We start from the raw sequence: 24,736 nt of genomic DNA on the forward strand, positions 1-24,736 counted from the left end.
ACCTATAGTACATTTCCATGTGCATGTGTAAACAAAAAGTGCACCATGTGCACCACAGTAGTGTTAGTGGCCGTAGCTTTTGTTGTGGGTTGCAATCTGAGCGACCAGGCCGAAAATGCAAAAAATGCTGGAAAAAAATGACTATGATAGCAGCCATAGTGATGCTGCTGTCAGTATCTTATGGCTTTTTCACTACTGGGTATGTATGCTTGCTTGTTTGCTTTTGGCGATATCAATTTAAGTGTGCGCTTATTGGCTGGTTGAGCACAGCGTCACGCGAAGATAGCCGAAAGTGATCGTCCAGGTATGTTCTCAAAAAAATTTGCACCCTTTGGGGCTTATGTTGTCCAACAATAATCATCATCTGCCTTGCTTGCCTTTACTTTCTTGGAAACGCTGCCCGCCTTACTTTCCTGTCGAGAATGCTTGTCACGCTGTGCCGTTAGTACCTGGAAGTACCAGACTTGCAGCATTTTAACGAAGGGAAATGCGGCCAAGAGATGGCTATTATTGTGGGACAAGATAAGCCTCAAAGGGTGCAAACTTATTAAAAGCGTAAGCATTTCTATGCCTACCCAACGAGGAAACCTGTACGTCCGTTCATCATGTAAGATGATCGCGTTTAAGATAAGGCCTGCAGCATCGAGCGAATTGACCTTCGTGCTGCCTCTTGCAACGCCAACTAAGCGGTGAAAACACAGTGGCGTGCCACACGCCACACAAAGCTATTGGCACTCAGCGCTCTGTCCCCATCGCAGATCGCTTTCAAGATACAGCCCGCGCGTCACGCTGCAACACCAACGAAGCGACGAGAACACAGCGTGCACGAAAATGTCAGCACTCTGCGCGCAGTCCCCCCATCGCAGATCATTTTCAAGATAGGGCCCGCACGACCTTGTAATACGCAGCTGCCATATTGCGTGCCGCTTGGGTAATCTGTGCTGGAGTACACATATGCAGTACAGTTGATAATGGTTCAAGTGGACAAGGCGCTATAAAGAGCGCTAACGGCTTATAAGAACGGAACGTCATCAGTGCAACTGGTGCCGCCACATGCAGTAGTTTGCTTGGGTCACCAATTCATCTTGCGCTACCATCCGCAGCAGTTCGTGTCACCGCAGCGCTGTCGTTTATGCTGGTCGGATCAAGTTTCACTGCATGGAGATCAAGTGGAACAATGCTTACGCATTTAGAAGGGTTTGGGTACAATGCTTACACACACATATATTACACACCACCCAGAGGAGTTTAAATTAGGCGTGAATTTTTAAAGAGGGCAGCTATAGTGCCATGATGTACGAGTGCAGTGGTCGGTACCTCGGAACAGAAACGTATCTCGAAGGCTATCCATTTGCAAACTGCGTGAGCCGAAAGTGATTGGGGGGGGGGGGGGGGGCGCAAGAAAATGTCATTGTTGCCATGTTAATGTGACACGTGATCGTGGTTGGTTCTAATTTGTGTAATGAATGAACGAGAGTGAATAGGCCATTTATTGACAGCATTGTGCACCTTTCAGTATGTCGGTCTCGTTAAAATTAAATGCGGCACTTGTCATGGTGCATGGTTCTGGTTTATGCTCAAAACATGGCAGTCATGACGTGTCCTTTGCAATCACGTTCGGCACATGCAGTCCGCTAAGAGGAAGGTTTGTCTAAAGCCCCTTAAACTTCGTACTAACACTCTCTTCCTCCGTCTTCACTCCTCGTTTCTCTTTTTCGCGCTCCTTCTTCGACCGTGGCGCCGCCTGCACTGCTCTAGCGTAGGAACGGCGCCAACATGCGCTCCTCGCACCTCCGTAGACGCATCTCGAGCAAAAATGGCGCTGATGCACGGTCAATTGGCACGGCGCGAGGGCCCACGTGATGCTATTAGGTCAATAACGACGCGGCGTCGGCCTCGGTCAGAGCGCGCAAGGAGAAGGCGGCATTCTTCAAAGCTTGGCACTACTTTACAAAGTTTAAGGAGTTTTAGGTTTGTCAGACGGAGTTATAGCCACGGGACACCTGTTGTAGCGCTGTGTTGTAGATTTCGACACAACGTCGCCGTGTTCTTGCAAATAGGAAACAAGTGAATACCCAACGCTGGTAACAATGTCCAGCCTGAGGTGCCTATGATCGCTTCATTTCAATACACATGCATGAAGCGTTTGTTTTTCGGGAACTCCTAATGATGGCGTTGCACAGGTCGCGGGTTCTATCCCGGCTGCAGCGTACGTATGCCAACGGGTACGGAATGCAAAAACGCTTGTGTACCGTACATTGGGTGCACGGTAAAAAAACAAACAAACAAAAAAACGGAAAGGAAGCAAAACTTAGTGGCTCATAATCGGGATGTGGCTTTGCAGGTAAAATTCCATTTAAAAAGTCGTTTGGCGGTGACGCTTGTTGCATTTAACAGGAAAAGTTAAAGTGTAGTGAGTGTTGGAAACGCATTTTTGTTCAAGCTGCGAACTTCTTTTAGAAAAAAATGTTTAAATGTTTTTTAAATATCGTAAGCGTCATAACAAAATTAAGGCGCAGTTGCAGCATAGAGTTTTATAGTGAGAAACTCTATGAGTTGCAGTTTACCGAAATGTGTTGGGTGGAGAGTTGCGCATTTGTAAACTGTGTGCTTTAATTTTTATAAAGCTTGCCAATTTTTAGCAATTTCTTTTGTAAAAAGTATGAGTTCCCAAATCGAAATTCTGCTTCTTGCAGTTACTGAAGTATTACTCTCTCAAAAGCATCAAATTTCCGTGGCCCAGCGATTGTCTCGGACAGCGTTTCTCCCTTATGTATTTGAATCGGGAAATCTCTTTTTAAGTTGAGGATGTAATAATTAATTAGTGGGTCAAATTCCGGGCAAGGACGAAGAATCTCAACGTATTCTCATGCGCAAACAGTGCGCAGCAGCTCGTTATGCTCGTGGATGGCTCGTGTTAGGGGGCGCTATTAATCGCATTGTTGATCCGAAAGCTAAAATCTTCCCTGGACGGAGGAGGCGCCTCATCTTCCAGTGTTCAAAATGGCGGATGACCAAGTAAGTATTGAACTCGGCCTTTGTACGCTAGGGTTTCCGTGCTTCAGTAATTACTCTGTAGTCAGGTCGCGACTGACGTCTGCGAGTACAGAAATCGGCGCTTACACCTTGTAAGAAATAGATCAATTTTGTGCACTTCGAATCTACTTGGTCTCGAAACATTTAGAGATCACATCACAGTCCGGCATCGCGAAACACCGTTGGCTTTTCATCAGAATTGAGAGGAAAGTTGCTAGTAGCACTGCGTTCAATTTATACATTGGCAGCAGTTGCACTCTCCTAGAATGTCTTAATTGGCGTGTCTCAGTAGCTACAGCTAGTGCAAAAAAAAAAAAAAGAAAGAAACATTTGAAGCGTAAGCGCTGTGTATGCTCTGAGTAAACGGTGAACCTGTCGTTGACTTCTGAAATAAGCATAAATGCTTGTCATACTGTACTGTCGATTGATTTGAACCGTAACGCGAGGCCCCATTTGAATGCGCGTACGGCTCGTGCGTCAGCATGCATTAACGGTTCCCGTACGAACTACCCGATTTGCAACGACGCTCATTTAGCTTTGAGCTTTAGGGGCTGGCTAAGTGTCAGCTGTGTGGGGTGAAAAGGATGCGTTGATACGATCCAATGCCTGTGAATTCTGACCATGAACTTTAGGAGCTGGCGCGGGTGGAAGCTCTGTGCCAGCAGCTTTACGAAGGCGGCGACGCTGCTGAGCGCGTCCAGGCGGAATCTCAGCTGTCCGAGTTCTGCTGTGGCTCATCGCCAGACTGTCTTCAGCGATGCAGGCTCCTCTTGGACCGATCACAGGTATTGGAAACTGCATACATAGACTACTGTCTATCTTCAAACTGCTGTATTTCAACGAACGTCTCCCGCCTGCTACCACACCACATTTCTTAAGGCAATGCTATCTTTTTTTGTTCACGACTGGTAATTCGTGCGCACGCATTTAGCTTTCTTTTTTTTTCATAGTTCTATCATGTCAGCTGACATCTATTGCGGTGCTAGAGCAAGCATGCACATTTTTTAGGACGTATGCTGCATTGTGCTGGTATGCTACAGCAGAGCAGCTTCAGAGATAATGCATGGTTCTAATACGGACCGTGCGATTCGCCTGCACCACTGTGAACCAGTTGACGGCGGCGCACACGAAGTTCATAAATGCCAGCTCAAGTTTAGCAGTGCAAATGCAACTCAACACTCAGAATGAATGCCGAAGTGCAAATGTGCAGGTGCATAACATGAGAGTGAATATTTTTTCGTTTCTTGATTTTGCAGTAAAAACACAACCACAAGTGTTGGCATATTGACCGAGGTTGGTTTGATCAGCAACGGACAGCTGAATTGGGGCTGTGGCATATACACAATGTACTTGTGCATTCAGGCGTAAAAATGCCTGTAAACAACACACGCAGTGTTGCATAGATGCAGCAGATGTACGTAAGCCAAGTTTCAATGGTGCTTATGCCTAGTAAAACCAACTGGTCACATTTCAGCACTCATAGTGCATTTTACATTTGCCTGGTTCATTCAAAGTGCTGCACTCTACCTCAGAGCGCTCGGAGGTGTCCCACCTCGGAGGATCTCGGAGGTTCTCCCACCTTCAACCTGGGAGCACTACCGAGATCCGACAGAAACTTAGTCACATGGTTACTTCAATTGGTCTGGGAGCAGCTAGCACATTCGGCTGGGGCAGGCTTTATGTGGCTGCTATCTCAAGAGGGCTCCGCATCGCTGCAAACGGAGTTGGAGCGCGCTAGGAACTAGTCGAATGTACCACTAGAAAAAGATGCGCTTGGTGCTCATCTCCACCAAGTTGGCAGCATCGATAGGGAGGGTGCAAAAAAATTGTGAACCAGACTTACACCTTTCCTGCACCTTTTGAAACAATGGCAGAGCTCAGAGGGTGGCATTGTTGCACTGATGAAAGAAACAGGGTGCTGCACCTCGTGAGCTGATTCAGATGGGGCAGGTAAATTAAACAAACCTTTTATTACATACTGCATCCATTTAGCTCATAGTACATGCAGCTTATTAACACACTGCAGAAATTTTTTGCTTTTCTTATTTTACCTTGTGCCCGAATGTTGTGTGGTCCACTTCATGGTAGTTTGGTTGATTTACTGCTGCGGTGTTGCCAAATCCTTGATTACATGGATGAGCTAACCTCATCAGCTGTCTCCTTGATAGGAGCATCAAAGATTAACTCAGTTCGTCGACAGCTGCACATGTTCTCATATTCTGATGTAAAAAAACAATAATCATTGTGGTGAATAATGGGTTTTTAGGCTGCCAGAGTTAGAAATAAGCATCAGATACACTAGTGATTCCACTCTAATGCTTAGGATATCTTAAATAATTGAGTGCATGGTTAGGCAAACCCATCATAAATTTGGAAAACACAGTGCCCACTGTAGCTACATTGGTAGAGTTTCGGTGCTGAATAGCATCACCTCCCCAGCAACTAAGGGGAAAAAAAAAGATACAGCAACAGATTGAAGCATGCCTATACAAAAAAAGAATGCCTGGTAAATAGCTATACATGGCAGAGGCCAAACTGTTCTTGGTATTATGTTGTCATTGCACTGGTGCATTATTTATGCATCTGCATAATTTGTCTAGCCAATCTTGTTTGCTCATCTAAACAGGCATTGGTTGAAAAGGTAGAAGCAGCACTATGACCTTCTAATGATGGAGATAGAGGGGATTGAACAGTGTGATGCTATTATTCACCTCCATGTTGGTCCTTTTGCATCAAAGGGCATCTCACCAGGCCCTGTCTGAAATTTTGGTTATGCACTAGAAATTGTAAAGCATCATCCAGGCAGTGTGCTATTGCAAGAGATTTTGAAAAGGGTTTTGTAATAATGAAGGTAGCAGCAAAATGAATGTTACGAGGTGATGATGTGAGGAGGCAAGTTACCCTTCTTGCAGCAGGGCCTCTCCCCCATTGCTTCAACCAACCTCCACGAAAGGTGCTCCTTCCAAACAGTTCTTGTGGTGGTTTTTCACATTCTATGTTTTACACTAATTCCTGAGTTGTTTGCATTGCTTCTGACTATATGTACACTGCGGCCTCAATGGTGTGACATGTAGGTGCAAGCTGTGTCTACTGCCAGGTAGACAGGCTCTCCTGAAGAGGAGGGCGAGACTTTCATGTGAACTTTCAGCTGTATTTACCGGAAACCTCAGTGTAACACTTACCAGACATTCATTACTGTGTGGTCTGTGTACTGTTCTTGTTTGTTTGCAATGCTCAAACCTAATGAAGGGCCCCTTAGTAACCCAGCAATGCTGGAAGCTTGCTGAAATGTATAATTACCTAATGATGAGGCATATTCAAAAGTGTTAAAGAACGAGGTAACATTTTCTGTCTTAAATATTCATTTCATGCATTGCAGCCTCCCTGTGAGGTTGTACAGTAGGCATTGCTGTTGGAGTAATCACTACCAGCATAGTGAGCTATGAATGTTTCAGTGCCCAGATGCCAAAACATTGTAATACAAGCCATAGCTACATTTACAGTTATAAAAAGAAATTTTCAAACCTGTACAAGCCTTTGCTTGTTGCACCTCATATACAGCGAGAGCTGGCCTTCACTGTGCATGAGTCTTGATACTGACATGAATATGCAAGGAGTAATTAAACATTGACTTGATTGTCTTTTAGTGTACAGGCATCTGAGAGTGCTGGTAACCATAGCGTCAGGTGAGAAGCAGCACCTTAGGTTTATCAAAGCTGGCTGGAATCCACACTTTGAATGCTTGTATCTTTTTTTCTTAAAAGCACCAAGGTCAGAATTTCTTCCATACACTTCTGTCTCCAGCCGCATTTACAGTTCAGGTTCCCAAAGTGCTCAGTTGCACATGCTGCAAATGGCGTCAAACCTTTTTCATATTCACCTGCTTGAAGCAGGAATTCTCGGATGAACATAGGGAGATTGTCAAAAGTGCAGTTGCGCTTACTGCATCAAAGTTTTCATTGCTGTAGTGTTTGCAATGTCAGCCTGATTATGTGACTGTGCTCTTTGCTGCACCTTCTCGCTCCTACCCCCCTCATCACGCTCCTTGTTCCTGGTGTGTGCTTGCTGTGTTTGTACGCTTCAGCAATTCCCCTCTGCCTCTCTTCCATGTCCTGATCAGCACCACTCTACCCAGTGCTGTGGTAAAGATATGGTGCGACTGCGTAGACATTTTTTTAGACTATACAGAATTTTTAGAAATTGCCTGTGTCAGCACAATTCTAATTCTTGAATTGGATAATTCGAAGAGGTGGACATTACATTAAATATAGAGCAAAATGTGTAGTTACCAAATTAACACAATTTCACTAATTAAGTATTTTATTAATTACTTTACAGCACATATTGCAATTTACAAATTGTAGCAGGTGAGTTTGCAAGACATATCGACCTGAAACAAATTCTGGGTATAGCACTGGTTTTGAGATGTGTGGTCAAGCATGGTAAAAATTCAATGTTGTTTCACTTCTTTTTTAAAGAAAATGTTGCACGTTAAAGATCCCCTGGTGGTCAAAATTAGACCAGGGTTCCCCACTGTGGCGTGCCTCATAATCAAATAGTGGTTTGGCGTGTAAAACCCCAGAATTAATTTCACTTCAATAAAATGTCGTTTTATGCATTGAAGCACAAGAGTAGGTGGACCACCATTGTATTTTGTCACCTGCTTTGTAAATGAATATCTTGAAACTGGTGTCATCCTGAGAATTTGTTCGAAGTAAATACACATTGTGAACTCACTGGCTACAATTCATAAATTGCAATATTTACCATGAAGTAATTAATTAAAAAATTTTTTTAAACCATTTTTTATGCGTGTCTCCTAGACAAGCCAATGACATGCACTCTGCTTGGCAGCAAAATAATAAAGATGTCAAGTAAACGCTTTGTCATGCTCTGCTTAGTCAACTCTACAGTCGAGCGAAGGCAGTGTTTTAAGCACATAAGCATTTCTGCTGAGCAGCTGTGTACAGTTTGTTAAGATAGTACATATTAGATATCAGTACAAACAAAGATGGAGCATGTAGATGGGGACAACATATTTAGGATGCATCTCTGTAAGTAGAGCGAACCATAAACATTCATGTAAAGCTTTATTTTTGAATGCTAAAGGCGGGAAACCCAGATTTGTGAACGTAACAAAGCTCCCTGAAAAATTCCAATCCCTGATATGTTCTTGCATATAATGCTTCCAGGCCTGCCTGCTTCCTGAATATTTAATTTTTTGCATTTAATTTAGCTAGTGATGTGACTCCACACTTGAAGAAGAAAACTGCTGAAAATGGCTGTTGAATCACTGTTAGCAGTAAATATTGCCTGTAGAATGACCATACATGGAAGTCGAGTTGCCTTTGTCGCTGCATTTTCAGGCCACCAACTGTGAAAGAGACAAAAATGTAACACAAACCTTGTTACTTGCAGCCTTTGCTGCCGAAAGTTAATTGAGTGTAAAGTCTTTATTTGTTTCTTGCAGAGCTCTTACGCACAACTTCTGGCTGCCACTACTTTGAGCAAGCTAGTATCTAAAAGTCCTGGATCCTTGAGCTTGCAGCAGCGGTTAGAAATGCGTAAGTGACACAAGGAATGTTGCTAGTGTCATTTCTCTGTCATGTTCATACATTGCCTACGCTGTTCACACAGGTAACTACATCCTGTCCTACCTGTGGCAGAGACCAAAAGGCGCCTCGTACGTGACCCAGGCTTTGGTACAGCTTTTTGCTAGGCTCACAAAGTTGGGCTGGTTCGACTCCGACAAGGAAGATTTTGTTTTCCGTAGTGTCATCCGTCAGGTGCAGTCATTCTTGCAAGGCTCAGTTGAGTACTGCATGGTCGGCGTTCAACTGCTATCACAGCTTACATGCGAGATGAACCATGTTACTGAGGTGAGCATTGTTTGTAAAACTGGTGACGCACTTAATTTTTCTGCAAAACTAGCTAAAGGAAAGCGAAGCACCTTGTCTGTTGATGGCCTTGAACATAAGGAATGCTTGCATTTCAGGCTGAAGCAAATCGGAGCCTCACCAAGCAGCGCAAAATAGCATCATCCTTTCGTGACAGCCAACTCTACGACATTTTTCAGTTGGCCTGTGATTTACTAAGGAGAGCACTGGAATCATGGAAGACTCAGATGACATTCAGTGATGATACGCAGGTGTGTATAATTTTGACAGCAGCAACTTAGAACTGCTGACTAATGTCTGCTGGTACTTTGCAGCAGCAACTGATGAGCCAGCTGCTACGATTGGCACATCACTGCCTCAGCTTTGACTTCATTGGCACAAGCCCAGATGAGTCTTCAGATGATCTCTGCACTGTTCAAATTCCAACTGGCTGGAGGCCTGCCTTTCTTGACTATAATACATTGCAACTTTTTTTTGACTTGTTTCACTCACTACCAGTCGCCCTTAGCCCACTGGTGCTTACATGCCTGGTGCAGATTGCATCAGTGCGCCGTTCACTATTCAACAATGCTGAGCGAGCCAAGTTTTTATCCCAGTTGGTCACTGGCGTTAAGCACATTCTGGAAAACCCTCAGGTGGGTACAGACCAGTGAAGAGGGTTATGTGGACCATTTGTCAGAACCTGTCGCTTATGAATGCGTATATTTTCAGAGTCTTTCGGATCCAAACAGCTACCATGAATTTTGTCGGCTTCTTGCTAGGCTCAAATCTAACTACCAGCTTGGAGAACTGGTCAAAGTGGAAACATATCCTGAAACAATTGCCCTTATTGCCAAGTTCACTGTGACAAGTCTCCAGGTGAGGGCGTTGAAACCTGGTGTTGGACTTGTTGGCATCATTGATACACAGTTTGGCCACCATTGCTTTTATTTCTGTTTCTTGCAGGTCTTATTGCTCCTCCTTTTTCTATCGCCTCGTTCTCATTCCTACTTTAGTGAATTAATTGTCATGTGACACTTTTTCTACCTGCTTTCTCATCAGGAAACTTCTTTGCCTTTCAGCATGTGCTTTGCCTTCTGCCAGTGGCTGTAGCTCCATGCCTTCTGTGAGCACCATTATACTAAAGCAAATCACTGACCAATGACGATGGTGAGTGACCTGTTTTAGTATAATGATGCTTAGCTCTGGCCATGCTATGTTCAGTAGAACACATGACTACTACTCGTGATTGCATGATGGGGGCAGGTTCTATCAAAGTGATGGACCATGAGGTTGCGGGATTGAATCCCGGCCACGGTGACCGCATTTCGAGGGAGGCAAAATGCTTAAACACCCGGGTACTTAGATTTAGGTGCACTTTAAAGAACCCCAGGTGGTCCAAACTTGAGCCCCCCACTACGGCATGCCTCATAATCACATCGTGGTTTTAGCATGTGAAACCCCATATTTCTTAATTTTTTTTAAGTGTTGGCCTAAAACTTCGAAAGTTCAATCCTTGTCTTGACCTTGGGGCAGAGTCAACTTATTTTAATACCTGATTACATGTAACTAGTGTTGTTCTTGTACTAAATTTATTTAATAGAATTGAATGCTTGGAAAAGATTTCCTCTGAATATTAACTTAAGTAAATCAAATCGAGGGTTCGACGGAAGCCCGTCTGGTCGGGATGAAGCATTGAAGAAGTAAAACGAAGGACACCGACCAACATAGAAGTGCTAAAAAATGAAAAAATCTAAAAGACGTTTCGGCTTTCCGTAATCCCATTGTGAACAAGGCTTCCGTAGCGAAGCCGAAACGTCTTTTAGATTTTTTCATTTTTTAGCACTTCTATGTTGGTCGGTGTCCTTCGTTTTACTTCTTCATTAACTTAAGTAACGAATATTTTTTCATTCAAAGAAAAAAAAAGATAAGCTGATTTGTTTCTCAAAGCCTGTAATTCAGTTTCTAGGTGGAAATAATCGGGCACGAATGAGTTACACATGCAAGTTTTTCACAGTTTATATCGTGATAATCTTTCATGTGTTCCCTCCATGAGGTGAGGTATGCCGTAGTAATTGCATTACACCCAATATTTGGCCTAGTTGAATATTAAGATATATTGAATGTCATTGTCTCAAGTCAAATATGAATTGAATAGTAAGATCTGATTAATTCATATCCATAATAAATATAATATTCACACTCTCATACTTGTAACCATCTGTTTTCGGGTGAGACTTTTTGAGAACTGTAAGTGGCTGTGACAAATTAGCCAAGTTAGGTGGTTGCTGTATGTCAGCATTATTTTGCTTCACATTTTTTAATTTGCTTGACTTATGCATGCCGACCTGACATAGCTCAAGCACCAGGCTTGTACACATTACAGAAGAGAAAGTAACGAGTTATAATTACTTAATTAAAAAATATAATTGATTAGTTAACAACACTGCCCCATGAAAGTAAATAATTACTAGAAAGTAATTTATTACTTTTATGGTGCTTTCCTCTCAGCTTTTATGAACATTGTGCAAATGCAGTCAATAGAATGAACTGTCCTGGTGCTTACAATGCATCCTCTGCTGCCATTCTCGCATTATCTTCACTAACAATTGCTTTTCGAAATTCTCGGTACTCATCATCCCTCCTAAGCAACTTTTTTCATTGGTCCTCCCCATGTACTCAATGAGCAAATAAATAAACTTCGAAGTTCAGCAGTGACACTGAAAACTCAATGTGCTCGCTAAAGGAACAAACAGAGTTTTAATGAATGGACAGCTTTAACATATTATATACAGAAACATTCACAAACAAAGGTCGGGAACAATCGAATGAACATGGAAAAAGTGAAGTCTAAACTTGCTAAACATGAGTATTCTGATGTGGTGGCGCCTACCTCACATAAAAATGCAAAATCATTCAAAATGCATGATGCAATATTGCCAATACAAGCCACAGGACCTGCCATTTTAATAAGGGAACTTACTCAGAAATGGGTTTGCCTGTCTGAACATGTGTGTCCATGAGGCTGCTACATGGTGTGACTTGCAGGCACTGCTGTAGTTCACTCTAAATTCAAGTGTTCAGAACTGTCATCAAATTTAATTAATTAGTCTGCATTTCTAGTTACATTGTATTGAATATTAATTTGCATCAAATTAATTGCCTTGAATAATTTCAAAACTACCAAAAACTAATTACAATTACATGCAAATTTGCGGCAAGTTGCTTTTTCATCCACTTTCATTGCCATTAATTTATCATTTCTTTAATTCAGTTAGTACAAATAATTTCCCCTATGTTTTCCTTGGTGTCTTTGTTGGCTTCTCATGACATACAAATTTGTTACGTAGAAGTCAAATACCATTTCACATCAAGGAAAATTAAAGCCTTCACCTTTTGGCCATGAAGATTACATTTGTATAAAAAAGTTGTGAAATGGTCTTTGATCTATAACTTACTTAGTATATTAATTAATTAGTAATCAATTTTCTGAACTATCCAGAACTGAAGCTTCACTTGCATATCAAAAATGCTACTATGGGCTTTGCATTAAGTCCTCCCACGCTTTAACCCGAATTTTGAGGTACTCAACTTACCGTATGAAAATTATGTAGGCCTTTCTGTGGTTAATACACATTAGCTGTTTCATAGTTAGTCAGAGGCTGATGTCTATTGTCTGAGGTGGAGGTAGACATATGAAAGAGAAAATTACCATGCGTGTTACAAGCTGCATAGAGTTGAGCTTTGATTTGTCGATTAATATGCCCTAGCATTGCCATACAAGCTTCCTGATTAGCCCATTTGATAAGGCTGTTGGCCTAGCAGTGGCCCTTTGCTCACTATCTGTACTAGGATGAATTTTATTTTGTTTATGCTGTAAAGCTTTCTTATCAAGAAACATGTATGGGCTTCCTTGTAGCTTCATGCTACCTAATTGGATGGCCACTATTTTAAAAATGTTACAGTGGTGGGAAGTTGATTGTTTTGGAAAGGAGCTGTGGCACCTTCATGTGCATGTACTTAAACACATTTAAAACTGTTCTGCAGATGTGGCAGTTTGCACCTAACAGTGTCCACTATCTGTTGAGCCTTTGGCAACGCATGGTGGCGTCGGTGCCTTATGTGAAAGCATCTGAGCCCCACTTATTGGACGCCTACACGCCAGAAGTGACACGGGCCTACATCACTTCACGGCTAGACTCTGTCAGCCAAGTAATGAGGTCAGTGTTTTGGCATGTCTTTGCTGTATATGGCAGCATTAGGTACCGAGCATCTTTGCCTCAGTAGAAAAAGTGGCTACATTGACACACTTAATTTTTATAAGGTAAAGCATTTAGAATTGTAACTGAAGTTCATAAAGTGAGTTCTGATTGAAAATGTACAGCGTACACATGAGATGGAAATTGGATAACATTGGCATGATATGGACATATCAGAAAACACAGGCACAATCTCTTGAGAGAGAGATGATAGTGGCCATGCCATAGGCAGGTAGGCAGACCAGTCAAAAGTGTTAGGTGAGCCATATACTGCAGTTGTAAAGCAAAGGACATGTTGGTGTAAGCTCTTGGGAATAAGGGGCTAACATACGAAGAGGCATTTATAGCACTTTGAATACAATAATTCTGTGTTATAATTTTGTACAGTAGAATCGCAATAAATCGAACTCCAAGGCCAGAAATTTATTAGAATAAAACGTAGTTCTAACTAAGGAGAGCCCCTTTGATTATAGTGCCCAATCAATTGTGTGGTACAGCATGCAGAACCAAAACTGCCACTGGGCTCGCATTGGAAAAGCCTTACCTTTTTTTCATCAGCACGCGAAGGCATGTACTGAGAGAAAACTAGGTTCTGAGAAGTGCAATGAGATCTCCTGCCGTTTGCTGCAGGTGTGAGGGAAAGCTTGCGACGGTGAGCCAATAAGGATGGTGACTTGATGCGTGTAGACCTCCTGTGTTCGCATTGTTAGAGGTCACGCAATCAAATGCATTATAGGAGGGGAGATGAAGCTGAATGCAAGTCTCCTGCTTTACTGTGGCCGTGACTGCACATGTCTGTCTGCATGGCTAAGCAAATGCCTGAGCCACGTGCTGTGTCTTGGAGGTAATCTGCAGCGGGTGCAAAGCTAAATGAGCCGAGATGGCTGGCCGCTTCACGTGCGCTGTCTTCCCGCATGCCTAATGTTAGTCATATAATCACAAGTATTCGACACGTGCACAGCCCAAAGTGTTCATTCTTAGAGGCCGGTACTCTTCATCATGCTAGAGTTGTGACAGCGAGTGTTCGTGGTCATCGAGTGAGATCTGTTCATGTTTGCCTGTGTGTCCGTCACATGTTTGTTAATTTAATTTGTAAGTGAACCTTCACTGCAATTTATACGCACGGCCGATAAAACCTAATTTTACCTTGTGTAATTCTCTAATGCTTTGCTATAACTATCAATGCTTCACCTTTCGGCCGAAACCGCACCTTTCTTTCTTCCTGCTCCATTTTAGTCGAATGGGAAAGGAGGGCATGCGCTGCTCTGCTTGCTCTAGTTTGATATCAGCTCCCCACCCATCTTTTGTCGTCAATTTTATGGCACGCAACATTACAGTAGCTAGCGACACGTCAAACCTTTGCCTTTGGCTTGGGTTTTTCTGAAAAGCAGTCCATGGGAACGAGAAATTTTGTTTGAAATAACTGTTGGGCAGCTTTTGGAATTCACAGGAGTTTCTCGCTGTCCAATTACATAGGACTTTGCTGTGACCAACAGTGCAGTTTGAATTATCTGTCATTTCGAATGAAGAGATCTCAAATTATGGGGATTTCTTCAAAGACACACTTTAGAATCGAGGATGGTTATAACTTGCCAAATAGATATGTCAAGCTAATGTTCTCGAATGCTGGATTCCAAGGCCCAAGCCATTTGCCAGTTGCTTGAAAACAAGAACTAAGGCATCAAATACCATAAAAACTGGATAATAGGTCGAGTGGGAATATAGGTCGACCCCCAAATGCCAAACTGGCACACAACAGCCATGTTGTCGTTCGCATTGGTGAAGTCAACAAGCCAGAGGCTGCCATACGACGACTCACATTCAGCTAAAGAACGCTTTATAAGATAAGGGGGGACTTTAGCTTTTCTTTTTTTTTCTTTCTTGAAAATATCTCAACTTATATTCCGGTGTGGTCATGTGCCTAGTGACGCATCGAAAACGACGATGAAGCATGTTAAAAATATACAAGCACGTGTACTGGGGCATGTGCACCGTTCACTACAGGGCGACGCCTCGCTGCACGTGCGCTCATGCAGTCTAGAAAAATAAGGAAGCCAAACACCTGCGAATAAGCAAGCACCGCAAAAGAGCACTCAGCAAATCAGAAAATAATGTGTGGCTCAAGCAGCCTACAGGAGGAGAAGAGCCCACGTCGGCAAGACAGATGGAGCTGAGAAGTGGAGCAAGGAAGACACATTGGCTTGGGTCAGACGTCGATGTTCAGGAGGCCAACAGCTGTCGGAGGGACCCCATCGAGTGCCAACGCACGAGGGGACCTCTTATGACAGGTCTTCCACTGCCATCAACCAGCCGACGAAGAAGAGTCTGAGAGAGCTCGCCTGCCGTCTCTGCAAGTGCAGTTCATTGAACGACTCACCACGCCAGCTTCGTGTGACACCAGCCAAACTGTGAATGCACTGTGGTAGTTGGTATGAACACTTTGTAGGGACGCTTGGTCTCGCTTGCCCCCATGCCCTATGTCCGTGTATTAGCACTTCTTATGGTTGTGTGCTGTGATTGTTGCCGTTCGTTCCTTGCTGCCATTGACTGTCTTTGACTTTCGCTATTAAGCCTGCTTCCTGAATCATACTGTAACAATTTTCGATGCGTCGCTAGGCATTTCACCACGTTAGCCCCCATTTCAAGGAGTGTTTAGGGAATCAAACACTTCCTGTGAAGGCTATACACAACAATCGCTTGTACGCACTCAACACACGCTAACAGTCTTAGCAACTAAGCATTTTTTTCACATCACAACTCACAAGAGGCATCCAGCTTGTTGTTACAGTGGGACACAGATCAATTATTAGGTTTACAGAACTTGGCATCTTGCACAAAGTTCACGGCTCGTGTAATGCTTAAGTAATTCAGAAAAATCCTGTTGGAATGCAAGGTGATCCTCACCATCACCTTAATGACGCGCCATTTTCATTCCAAACAGAGGAACCATGTGGTATTTATCTTGGTGATGTTACATATAACAGTACACAGGAATGTAATAGTAACAAAAGCAGGAATAACAGTAACAGTAGTGCAGAAATAACGTTCTCAGTCGCCACTACGAAGAAATTAAGGTAAGCACTCTTACTGTATACCATCAGAACTTATGATTTAGGCCTGAAATTGTTTATTATCCACAGATTGGCTTTTGATATCTTTCACAGAAGTAGGAAGAAATGAGAATGGTGCATTCTAGACAACACAAAATTATTTTCGAGCGGAGCAGGTCAAAGCAGCAAAAATTCATATTAAAAAGAAATTATGTACACTGCTGCGACACAACACTCCAGAAAGACGCCACTTTTCTTATGCCTGACGAATTTGCGATACGCATTGACATACCATATAGACTCATCCTGAAGTGCCTGTCTCTTCATGCAACATCAGGGTTCACCTGTCTGGATAAGCATAGGCCTTCCGATGGCATTTCTGTGAGAAACGAAGAGCCTTACTGCACTATCCGATTTTGCACGTTTGTTGCTTTCTTTTAAGCTTTTTTCTGCAGGCAAGTTGGTTCATGGTATGCCCCGTTTCCACGTTCCTATGCAAAGTTTAGTATACGTGACCACTGTCGATTTCATATGCCAGGGACTTTCGGAAAACACTATTGGCCTGTTGGCTTTTCAGGCAACATTCAGATGCAGTTGCAATTTTTTCCTATTTTAAGCATTTCATCTGCTTAGAGGAAACCGTCCCAGAAATCTCAATAACTTTCATGCTCTTCACTCTACAACCATTCCCATTGATATTAGTTCGTTCCTTAGCGCCAGGCAAGCTATGACTTGTCTGAAGTCCAGATCAGTGTGCTGCTCACAAGGATGCAAGACTTGATGAGGAAACACCACATGAAGACTAGTTGGCCTTTGCATACGTATGTCTCTCTTGTAGATCACCAACAAGATTGCTACCACGCTTATTGCTTAGGTTGGCGGAACTAACACAGTCGTTAAATGGCAACACGGTCAAATCCTGACAATGAATAGAACCTTGCGTGCCTTGTAGTCACGTTTTGTTGAGGCGAAACTCTTCAAGGCATAACTTTTTGTCCAAAACCTCACGCTGTAACTCTAGTCTATGGCTATCAGCTTCACGCGCTTGTGCTCTCTTGTCATGCGCTTTCTTTGCTTTTTCATCTGCCCGTGCTTTAAGCTCCACACCTTTCAAGCCAAGTTTCTCACCAGCCTCAATGAGTGTAATGATTTCCGTTTCTGCATTCCACGCAGCCCTCGGCTAGTCTCTGATTGCACTGTTCTGATCTTCTTAATAAATAAGAGAGAAAGTCCTGTCACCGATGCCATTGTTACGATGTGGGTTGGGGAGCAGACTTAACAGTGAGAGTCAGAGACGCCTCTGAGGGCAGCAAAGGAGTGGCAGCAATCGCAGCACACAAACATACAGGGTGTTTCAGCGAACGCTTTCAAAAATCCTTCAAGGTTGCCTGTGGCAGATCGCACACTTCTAGTTCATGAGGTGGTGTAGTCGAAGCAGCGGACACTACTTGCGTAAAAAATTGAAATACATATTCTACTAATTAACAACAATTCACTAATTTCTTTTTAACTAATTACGTTATGATCCATATTAGAATTTACAAATTCTAGCCATGGAGTTCACAAGGTGATCGGATCCACTTGGAACGAATTCTCTGATGACACAGATTTCGAGATATTACTTCTTGAACTTTGTGGAGAAACTCATTGACATTCTAGTTACTTTTGTGCTTGAATGCATAAAACGACGTTTTGTTAAGAAAGTAATTGGAATGCCAATGCATTTCTCCGCTAGGTTTGGGAATTAATATCTTGAAATTGGTATCATCCTGAGAATTCATTCCCAAGTAGATCCACCTCGCAAACTCCACGACTAGAATTTGTAAACTTGCGATATGGCCATAATGTAATTAGTTAAAAACTTATTTAGGGAACTTTTTGTTAATTAGTCAATTATGCATTTCAAGTTTTGTACAAGTAATGTCCACCCCTTCGAGTAGACCAGCTCGTGAACTAGAATTGTGCTATCTGCAACTGGCAACGTTTATAAAATTTTGAAAGTGTTCGCTGAAACACTCAGTTTATTGAAACATAGAAAGTACAAATACACAGACACGGTTTGTGGTCAAGCGAGACCAAGTGCCCCTACAAAGCGCTCTGACCGACTACCACAGCACACTCACAGTTTAGCTGTGTATCACGAAGCTGGCGTGGTGTGTCTCTCGATGAACTGCATGAGTGGAGAAGCAGGCAAGCTCTCGCAGACTCTTGTTCGTCGGCTGGTTGACGGGAGTGCAAGGTGTGTCGTAAGAGGTCCCCTCGTGCGTTGGCGCTCGGCTAGTACCCTTCGACGGCTGTTGATGTCCAACCGAAGCAAACGCGTCTTCCTTGCTCCCCTTCTTAGTGCCGTCCATCTCGCCGACCTAGACTCTTCTTCTGTGGGCTGCTTCACCAAAGCATTATTTTCCGATTTTCTGGGTGCTCTTTTGTGGGGCTTGCTTATTTGTAGGTATTTGTCTTCTTGATTTTTCTTCACTGCACAAGCGCACGTGCAGCGAGGCGTCGTCCTGTAGTGAACGGTGTATGTGCCTCAGTGCGCGTGCTTGCATATTTTTAACGTACTTCGTCAGTTTCGAAGTGGCGCTAGGCACTTCACCACATCTGGTTAATACGGTAGGTTCAACTTGCTATGCGAGTATACTGAGTGAATGTTCGCCAATTCCAGGCTCTGAGGCCCAAGTTTGTGAGTGCAATTTGACGAACTGCAATGCATATGAGCAGTGTTGTTTATTTATGCCAGTATTGTGCTCTAAACCAGAACAAGGTGCCCTCCGTGGGATAATATTGTGAAGTGCAATGTAAAGCATGTGGTTGGAGCCGATATTCCCAAACCAAAGTAGGGGAACTACTTCCTCTCACGCCTCAGCTGTCCATGTCGTTAGGCACTACTAGCATAGAAGTGCTCGGGATCTCTCTTGCCATAGCTGCGCAACTTTGACACTTGCTCCTGTGAACATTTTCATGCCATGCAGGGAAGCCAATTGCTAGGAGATGCAAGTTGTAAGGAGACATAAAATGCAAGTGCAAGGTGCGCTAGAGAGGAGAGCGCGGCCACAATTTATGTAGGCATATGTGGAGCTTTATGTAGGGGTGCAACTGTAAGGGTCATATTTTAAGCTGCCCTTTTTATTGTGATTTAGTTCCTTTGGTTTACTGAGAATGACAGTACCCATTGGTGCCAGTAGATGTCAGGCAGTAAGATAATAACATAATACATAATAAAGGGAAGATTGGTAAGCAGGTAGCAAGCATGTGCACTTGGTCATCATGACAATTACCAGCATACAGTAAGCTCAGACACCTGGAATGTTTATGACCATGTTCTGACTGTTCTGGAGAATTTAATTTACTTATGAATGTTTCTTACTCTGTCTGTCCTGTTGTGTTATGTTTGTGCAGTGATTCTTCTTTACTGAAGCTACAGATGTGTCTTAGGCCAATCAATCAAATGTAGCACTGAAGTTTTTTGGGGGGAATTTGCCATAAGCTACTTGTTTGTTGCAGGGAAGGCTTAGAAGACCCGCTGGATGACATGGGCATGGTGCATCAGCAGCTGGACCAATTGTCCACTATCGGCCGCTGTGAATATGAAAAAACTTGCGCTCTGTTGGTACAGCTTTTGGACCAGTCTGCACAGGCATACAGAGAAGCTGGGAATCAAGGTGCTGCTGCCCTTGATCTGGCCATTCTTGAAGGTGGGCCACTCCTCGTTAAAGTTTCTGCCATGAGGCTGGGGCCATATTCTTGACTGATCATTTTTGGTGATGCCCTTGCTTAACACTTAAGGTGATGCTTTATTATGGCAATATATTTTCCTCGTGTTATGGTTGTTGCTGATGCCTATCCTGCCCCCACCCCTAGAAGCTTGATGGTTTGAAAATAATACGCTGTCTGGTTGTACTTGGAGACGAACCCTTTTCAACATGTTCTCTCATGCTAATTTAGCCAATCATGTGCACTGAAGGTGATATATCTAAAAGTGATTGAAAAAACTCCTCTAGTCTCCCACAAAGCACTTTTTTTTTATTCCTTTGGGGTCTTTTTGAGCATCAGTGTTGGGAACTTCAGAATATCAGAGATATCCTGGGCCATGATGAATGCACTTTGTATTCTATCATGCAACCAGATTTTGTGGCCTCAGAAAGGAAAAGGCAGCAGTAATGTGTGACAAAAGTGCTTATTTTTGGCACTTGTGGCATTAATTTGTGGCAAGTTATACAGCCGCCAGTCACCTATTCGGACACCGTTAATATGGCCATGTTCGGTTATTTGGAAAGCTTATGGCACCAACATTTGCCGAATAGAAAGAATCTAAATTTTGGACTACTTACAGCTCGCTGTTTTATAATTCAAACATCACCTGCATGATGTGTTAATTCAGGCACCAAGACAAGCAGAAAGAGCAACGTTTTTGTTTCAATACATTGCTGGTGCTTCCTCGAAACCGAAAGTAGTAAACCCTAGTTAAACCAGTAGTTGTCGACTGTGCCCAAATCACGGAGCAAGCCAGAAACAATTAGATGCCGACTGGGCCCAAATCATGGAGCAAACCAGGCCAAGCCAAGCTAAGCCACTAAGTAGTCAAGGCAGCATTTATGTGTTTGTCATGTGTGTCCCATTCTCGTGCTGCCTGCGTTTGTTCCTTAACGTGTTAAGTAGCAACACGGTCTTGTCTGCTGTTAAGAATTTTTGCCCCTCAGAATCGAGAAGCTTCAAATGGTGCCAACTCCACCCTCAATATTAGTGCTGAGAAGGGTGGCAATAATGTGAGGGTAGTGTCGTACAACTGTTGCAACCTGTGACCTCTGTTCCAGTTGTCAGGGGAGGGAGATTTGGGGCATGCATTGACCATATCTTGATGTACCCCTTGTGACAACATGACGGTAGAAATAAGGACTGACCAGGTCATATATGAGTGGGGGTGTTGTGCAGCTATCAGAATAATCGAACAGGTCTGAATTATTGGTGTGTGTTTGGGATAAAGACACCTATTTTATGGCAAATCAGTTATTTTGAACTCCCGTTTATTTAACCCTGTCAGCATCAATGACTTACCGGTACGTTTCCGCATTTGTGTCCCGTCATGTTCTTTTTGACATTCCTTTCATCAGATAGGAATCTGAGGACCATACAAAGAGAGCATTCGCCATTATCCATGTCATTTTTTCATTTCTTCACAATGAATAATAAAGCATTGTTTGTTTTATAATATCTGATAAAAAATACTGATGCTCCATTACATACATGCACACACTTTTTATTTTTTCTCAGGCATACAACACAGCAGTGCATAAAAGCAAAATTGCTTTGTCAGATACTGATTTGGCTCATTTCAATTAAACTGTGGAACTCTGATTACTTGATCCTTGTCTATAGCTTCAATAGTACCAGTTCAAAGCTATAACAAGAAATAAGTTTCAGTAAGTTTATGCCATTATCGGTTTTAAAGGAGTACTTGCACGACATTTTGTAGAATTGTCTTTTCTAGCTGTTGGCCAGGTAATTATGGTATCAAGCCTCAATTTCTTCAGGGTATGGGAGAAAATTTAGTTTGTCATATTTTAATACGACCGAATCTAAATGCATGTCAAGTGCAGCATGGCTTTGGGTTTCATGCAGGCCATCTAAGTGTATTGCAGAAGTTGGAGGTAGTGGTCATGCAGTATCGCGAACCATTGACACATGCTTAGCCAGTCCTGGTTGAACTGGTATTGATGCTTTATGCTGTGGTCATTGAATCGGCAGCTATCTAATAAAGCAAAAAAAAAGCAAGGCAAAATTTTTTGTTCCTCCTTTTCATGTTGCCTTTTTAAATTTTTCATCTGCTTCTCGCTAGCCCTCAACCTTTGAGCTGATTTTTTGGGCTGAGCCGGGCCGACGTTGGGGAGCACATGCACTAGGGTGAAAGCGCCCATGAAGACAAAGTTTGTGAACGTGTCAGCCGGGGTGGCCTGTCCGCGCTGCGCTGGACTAAGGGTTGTACATTCAAATCTCATTAATTTGAACACGCCTAATTCAAACTTACGGTTTATTCGAACTGGTGCTATGGTCTCGTCAAAGTTATGTGTATTCCATTGGACGAAAACGCCCAGTAACTCGAACGTGCAAGCATTTGTGACGGTTAATTCGTACATACAGCCCTCCAACAATGCTCTCAGCAGCATGCCAAATTACACAGCAGCGCCTCCAACCAGCATTGCTCTGACCCAGCCATAGAGGAAATGCTTAGGAGAAACCTTCAATGTCATGCGCATGCTGGGGGGAAAAGGGGGTGGGGGGGGGGAATGTGTGGAAATTTTACCCTCCCTCCCTCAAATGGCAAGGTCGCTGTTTCTGCGTCACATTGTAATGCCCCAGCCACACTAGTGGCAAAACGCACGCTTGCTGTCGCTATGAGCCACGAGTAGAGGAGACCAATAAGAGTGCCCCCTACAGTGACATACGGGCGGGAAACTGGTATCATGCGGACCCGCCCGACCGTTCGATTTGTACTGGCATCTGGTTCAGCCAGACCGCTTGTTTCGCACTATCGTCTGCTAGCATGAGCTCTTGCTCGCGTTTGTTTTGGTTGGTTTGGTTAGTCTCATTCGAGCATTTTAATTTTTTTTTACAATGACGCGCCTAAACCGAGACAGATATGGCGTACTGTCTCCAACAACCTGTCCATCGGGGCGATGGACAGGTTGTTGGAGACAGTACGCCGTATCTGATTCTGTAAGACGAGACAGACCCTGAATAGAAGCACGCAAAGGCAACACCCAGTACCTCCTTCTCCTTGTCTTTTGAACGTGGCGGCACCACAGCAGAAGGGAGCACAGCAACATGATTATGATCAGCGGCATCAACTTCGTCGTCTTGATAAGACATGACTCGCATTAAGAACGCAGGACAAAGAAGGTAAACACAGTGCCGATATGTCATCAGATGAAGGAAAGTACACGTGAGCATGCAGAGGGAAGCAGCAGCTGATTCTCAGTCCTGGTTTCGGCAACTTCGCTGCTTCAGTGGCAGTAGGTGGCAGTAAGGTCCCTGAATAAAACTAAAAGGTAGCGACATATGTCTTGCGACAGCTGCTGCTGCAAGGAGCATGCGAGGAGGCAGGAGAGAAGGTATGCGTCTCACAATTGGTTGAGCGCCGTTACATGGTATTTTTCGTGACCTTTTCTCTATTTTTCCTTCTTTTCTGTGTCTCCGCGCACTTACCACTATGACACCTGGCCATTGAGTTACTGTGGCAAGGCTTTTGCAAGTGATTTCGAATGTTTTGGCTAAGTTTTGTGGCTAACTGCATTGTTGAAGAACTCAGTTTTTGTTTTGTTTTATGTTAGGGATTGATTTTAAGAGTACTGGAGATGCAAATGTGTACGAATGGAGCCTTTTTCTTTGTTGAAAGGGTACGGAGTTCAAGCATGGATAAGCTTATTCAGATTATTATAAGCTCGTTCATATTTGGTTTCCTGATCGCGCTATTGTCAATTGGTGTATGAAGCTACGGAGCGCATAGGCTGTGTTCTGTCATATATCGTGCTAGAAACGTAACACCTGTTATTGTTGTAGTACTGAGAGTGCGTAGCTTGATCAGTCCATGCTTTTGTTAGGCGCTGCAAATATATTTTGTGAAGACAAGCTGTTCACTACCAGCGCAAATTATTTTGACTATTGTGAGTAGGCTTTCTCCGCTTCGCTGTCTCAGCAGGATAAAGTGGTGCACGAGTTTGTTGGCTCATATTGACTTGGAACTGCGCAAAGGCAGAAAGTGCTCATTGATAGAAACCATTTCTATGAGTAACTTTCATCCTTGCATATGCTTCATTCACAAATGAAGTACAGGTTTACACTGTGATATTTGCACTTTAGAGCCAACAGCACCAGTTTGTCATAAAAGTGTAGGACCAGTTTCACTGCATAAAGGGATGCCAGCCTCATGACGAAACGACGAGAATAGCTGAGATACTCCGCGTTGATCGTGCAAGTTTCTACATGACGCTCGCGCTATTCAGGCAAATATGTCACGTGCCTTATGTTCGATTATCATGGTATTAAGATGATTAAACTATACAGCTGCACAAGCTGGACACACGGCAGTCGATTGGGTATGCGCAAGTACACACGTACGTACTTCGAGCAGCGCAAACGCATCTGAGTTGTTGAATCGGCAGCTACATAGTGCTGCACATATGCAAGCGCATTGCCTTTGGCATGTACCGGTGAAACCTTCTTCACAGCTCTTTCATGCTTGGCAAGTGTCTTTAGAAAGCCAAATAAGGAATCTGATCAATGCAATAGAAATAACTTCCAAAGCAGCTTGATCTGTGCAAATCGCGACAGTGTTTTTGCCTATGAGTACAATGCATGGTCGTGGATGACGTAACATTCAAACAAAGCCCTGGGTGCATATAAACATCGTGTACTTGTACCTTATTGGCGAGACAAAGAATTCTGATTTTGGTGCTACAGTCGAACCCGGCTATATCGAACTCGCAAAAAAACGCCTATCAGTTCGATACAGAGCATA

At 43.3% G+C, this 24,736-nt stretch overlaps 1 protein-coding gene across 4 annotated transcripts in view; it reads left to right on the forward strand.

Moving 5' to 3' along the window:
- Nucleotides 1-2,861: 2,861 nt before the first annotated feature.
- The window catches only part of Ranbp16 (Ran-binding protein 16), a 109,943-nt gene continuing 88,068 nt past the window's right edge, over nucleotides 2,862-24,736 (forward strand). For 3 of the 4 annotated variants that reach the window (XM_065431467.1, XM_065431470.1, XM_065431471.1), the window contains exons 1-9: nucleotides 2,862-3,018; nucleotides 3,669-3,821; nucleotides 8,507-8,600; nucleotides 8,674-8,915; nucleotides 9,032-9,184; nucleotides 9,248-9,568; nucleotides 9,645-9,791; nucleotides 12,960-13,132; nucleotides 19,726-19,916. In XM_065431467.1, the coding sequence (XP_065287539.1) occupies nucleotides 3,004-3,018; nucleotides 3,669-3,821; nucleotides 8,507-8,600; nucleotides 8,674-8,915; nucleotides 9,032-9,184; nucleotides 9,248-9,568; nucleotides 9,645-9,791; nucleotides 12,960-13,132; nucleotides 19,726-19,916 (1,489 nt within the window). In that variant the 5' untranslated portion in view covers nucleotides 2,862-3,003. The remainder of the gene's footprint in view (nucleotides 3,019-3,668; nucleotides 3,822-8,506; nucleotides 8,601-8,673; nucleotides 8,916-9,031; nucleotides 9,185-9,247; nucleotides 9,569-9,644; nucleotides 9,792-12,959; nucleotides 13,133-19,725; nucleotides 19,917-24,736) is intronic. The other variant, XM_065431468.1, reaches the window with a different exon arrangement.

Source organism: Dermacentor albipictus, chromosome 1, assembly GCF_038994185.2.
Source record: "Dermacentor albipictus isolate Rhodes 1998 colony chromosome 1, USDA_Dalb.pri_finalv2, whole genome shotgun sequence".
Classification (NCBI taxonomy): Eukaryota; Metazoa; Arthropoda; class Arachnida; order Ixodida; family Ixodidae; genus Dermacentor; species Dermacentor albipictus.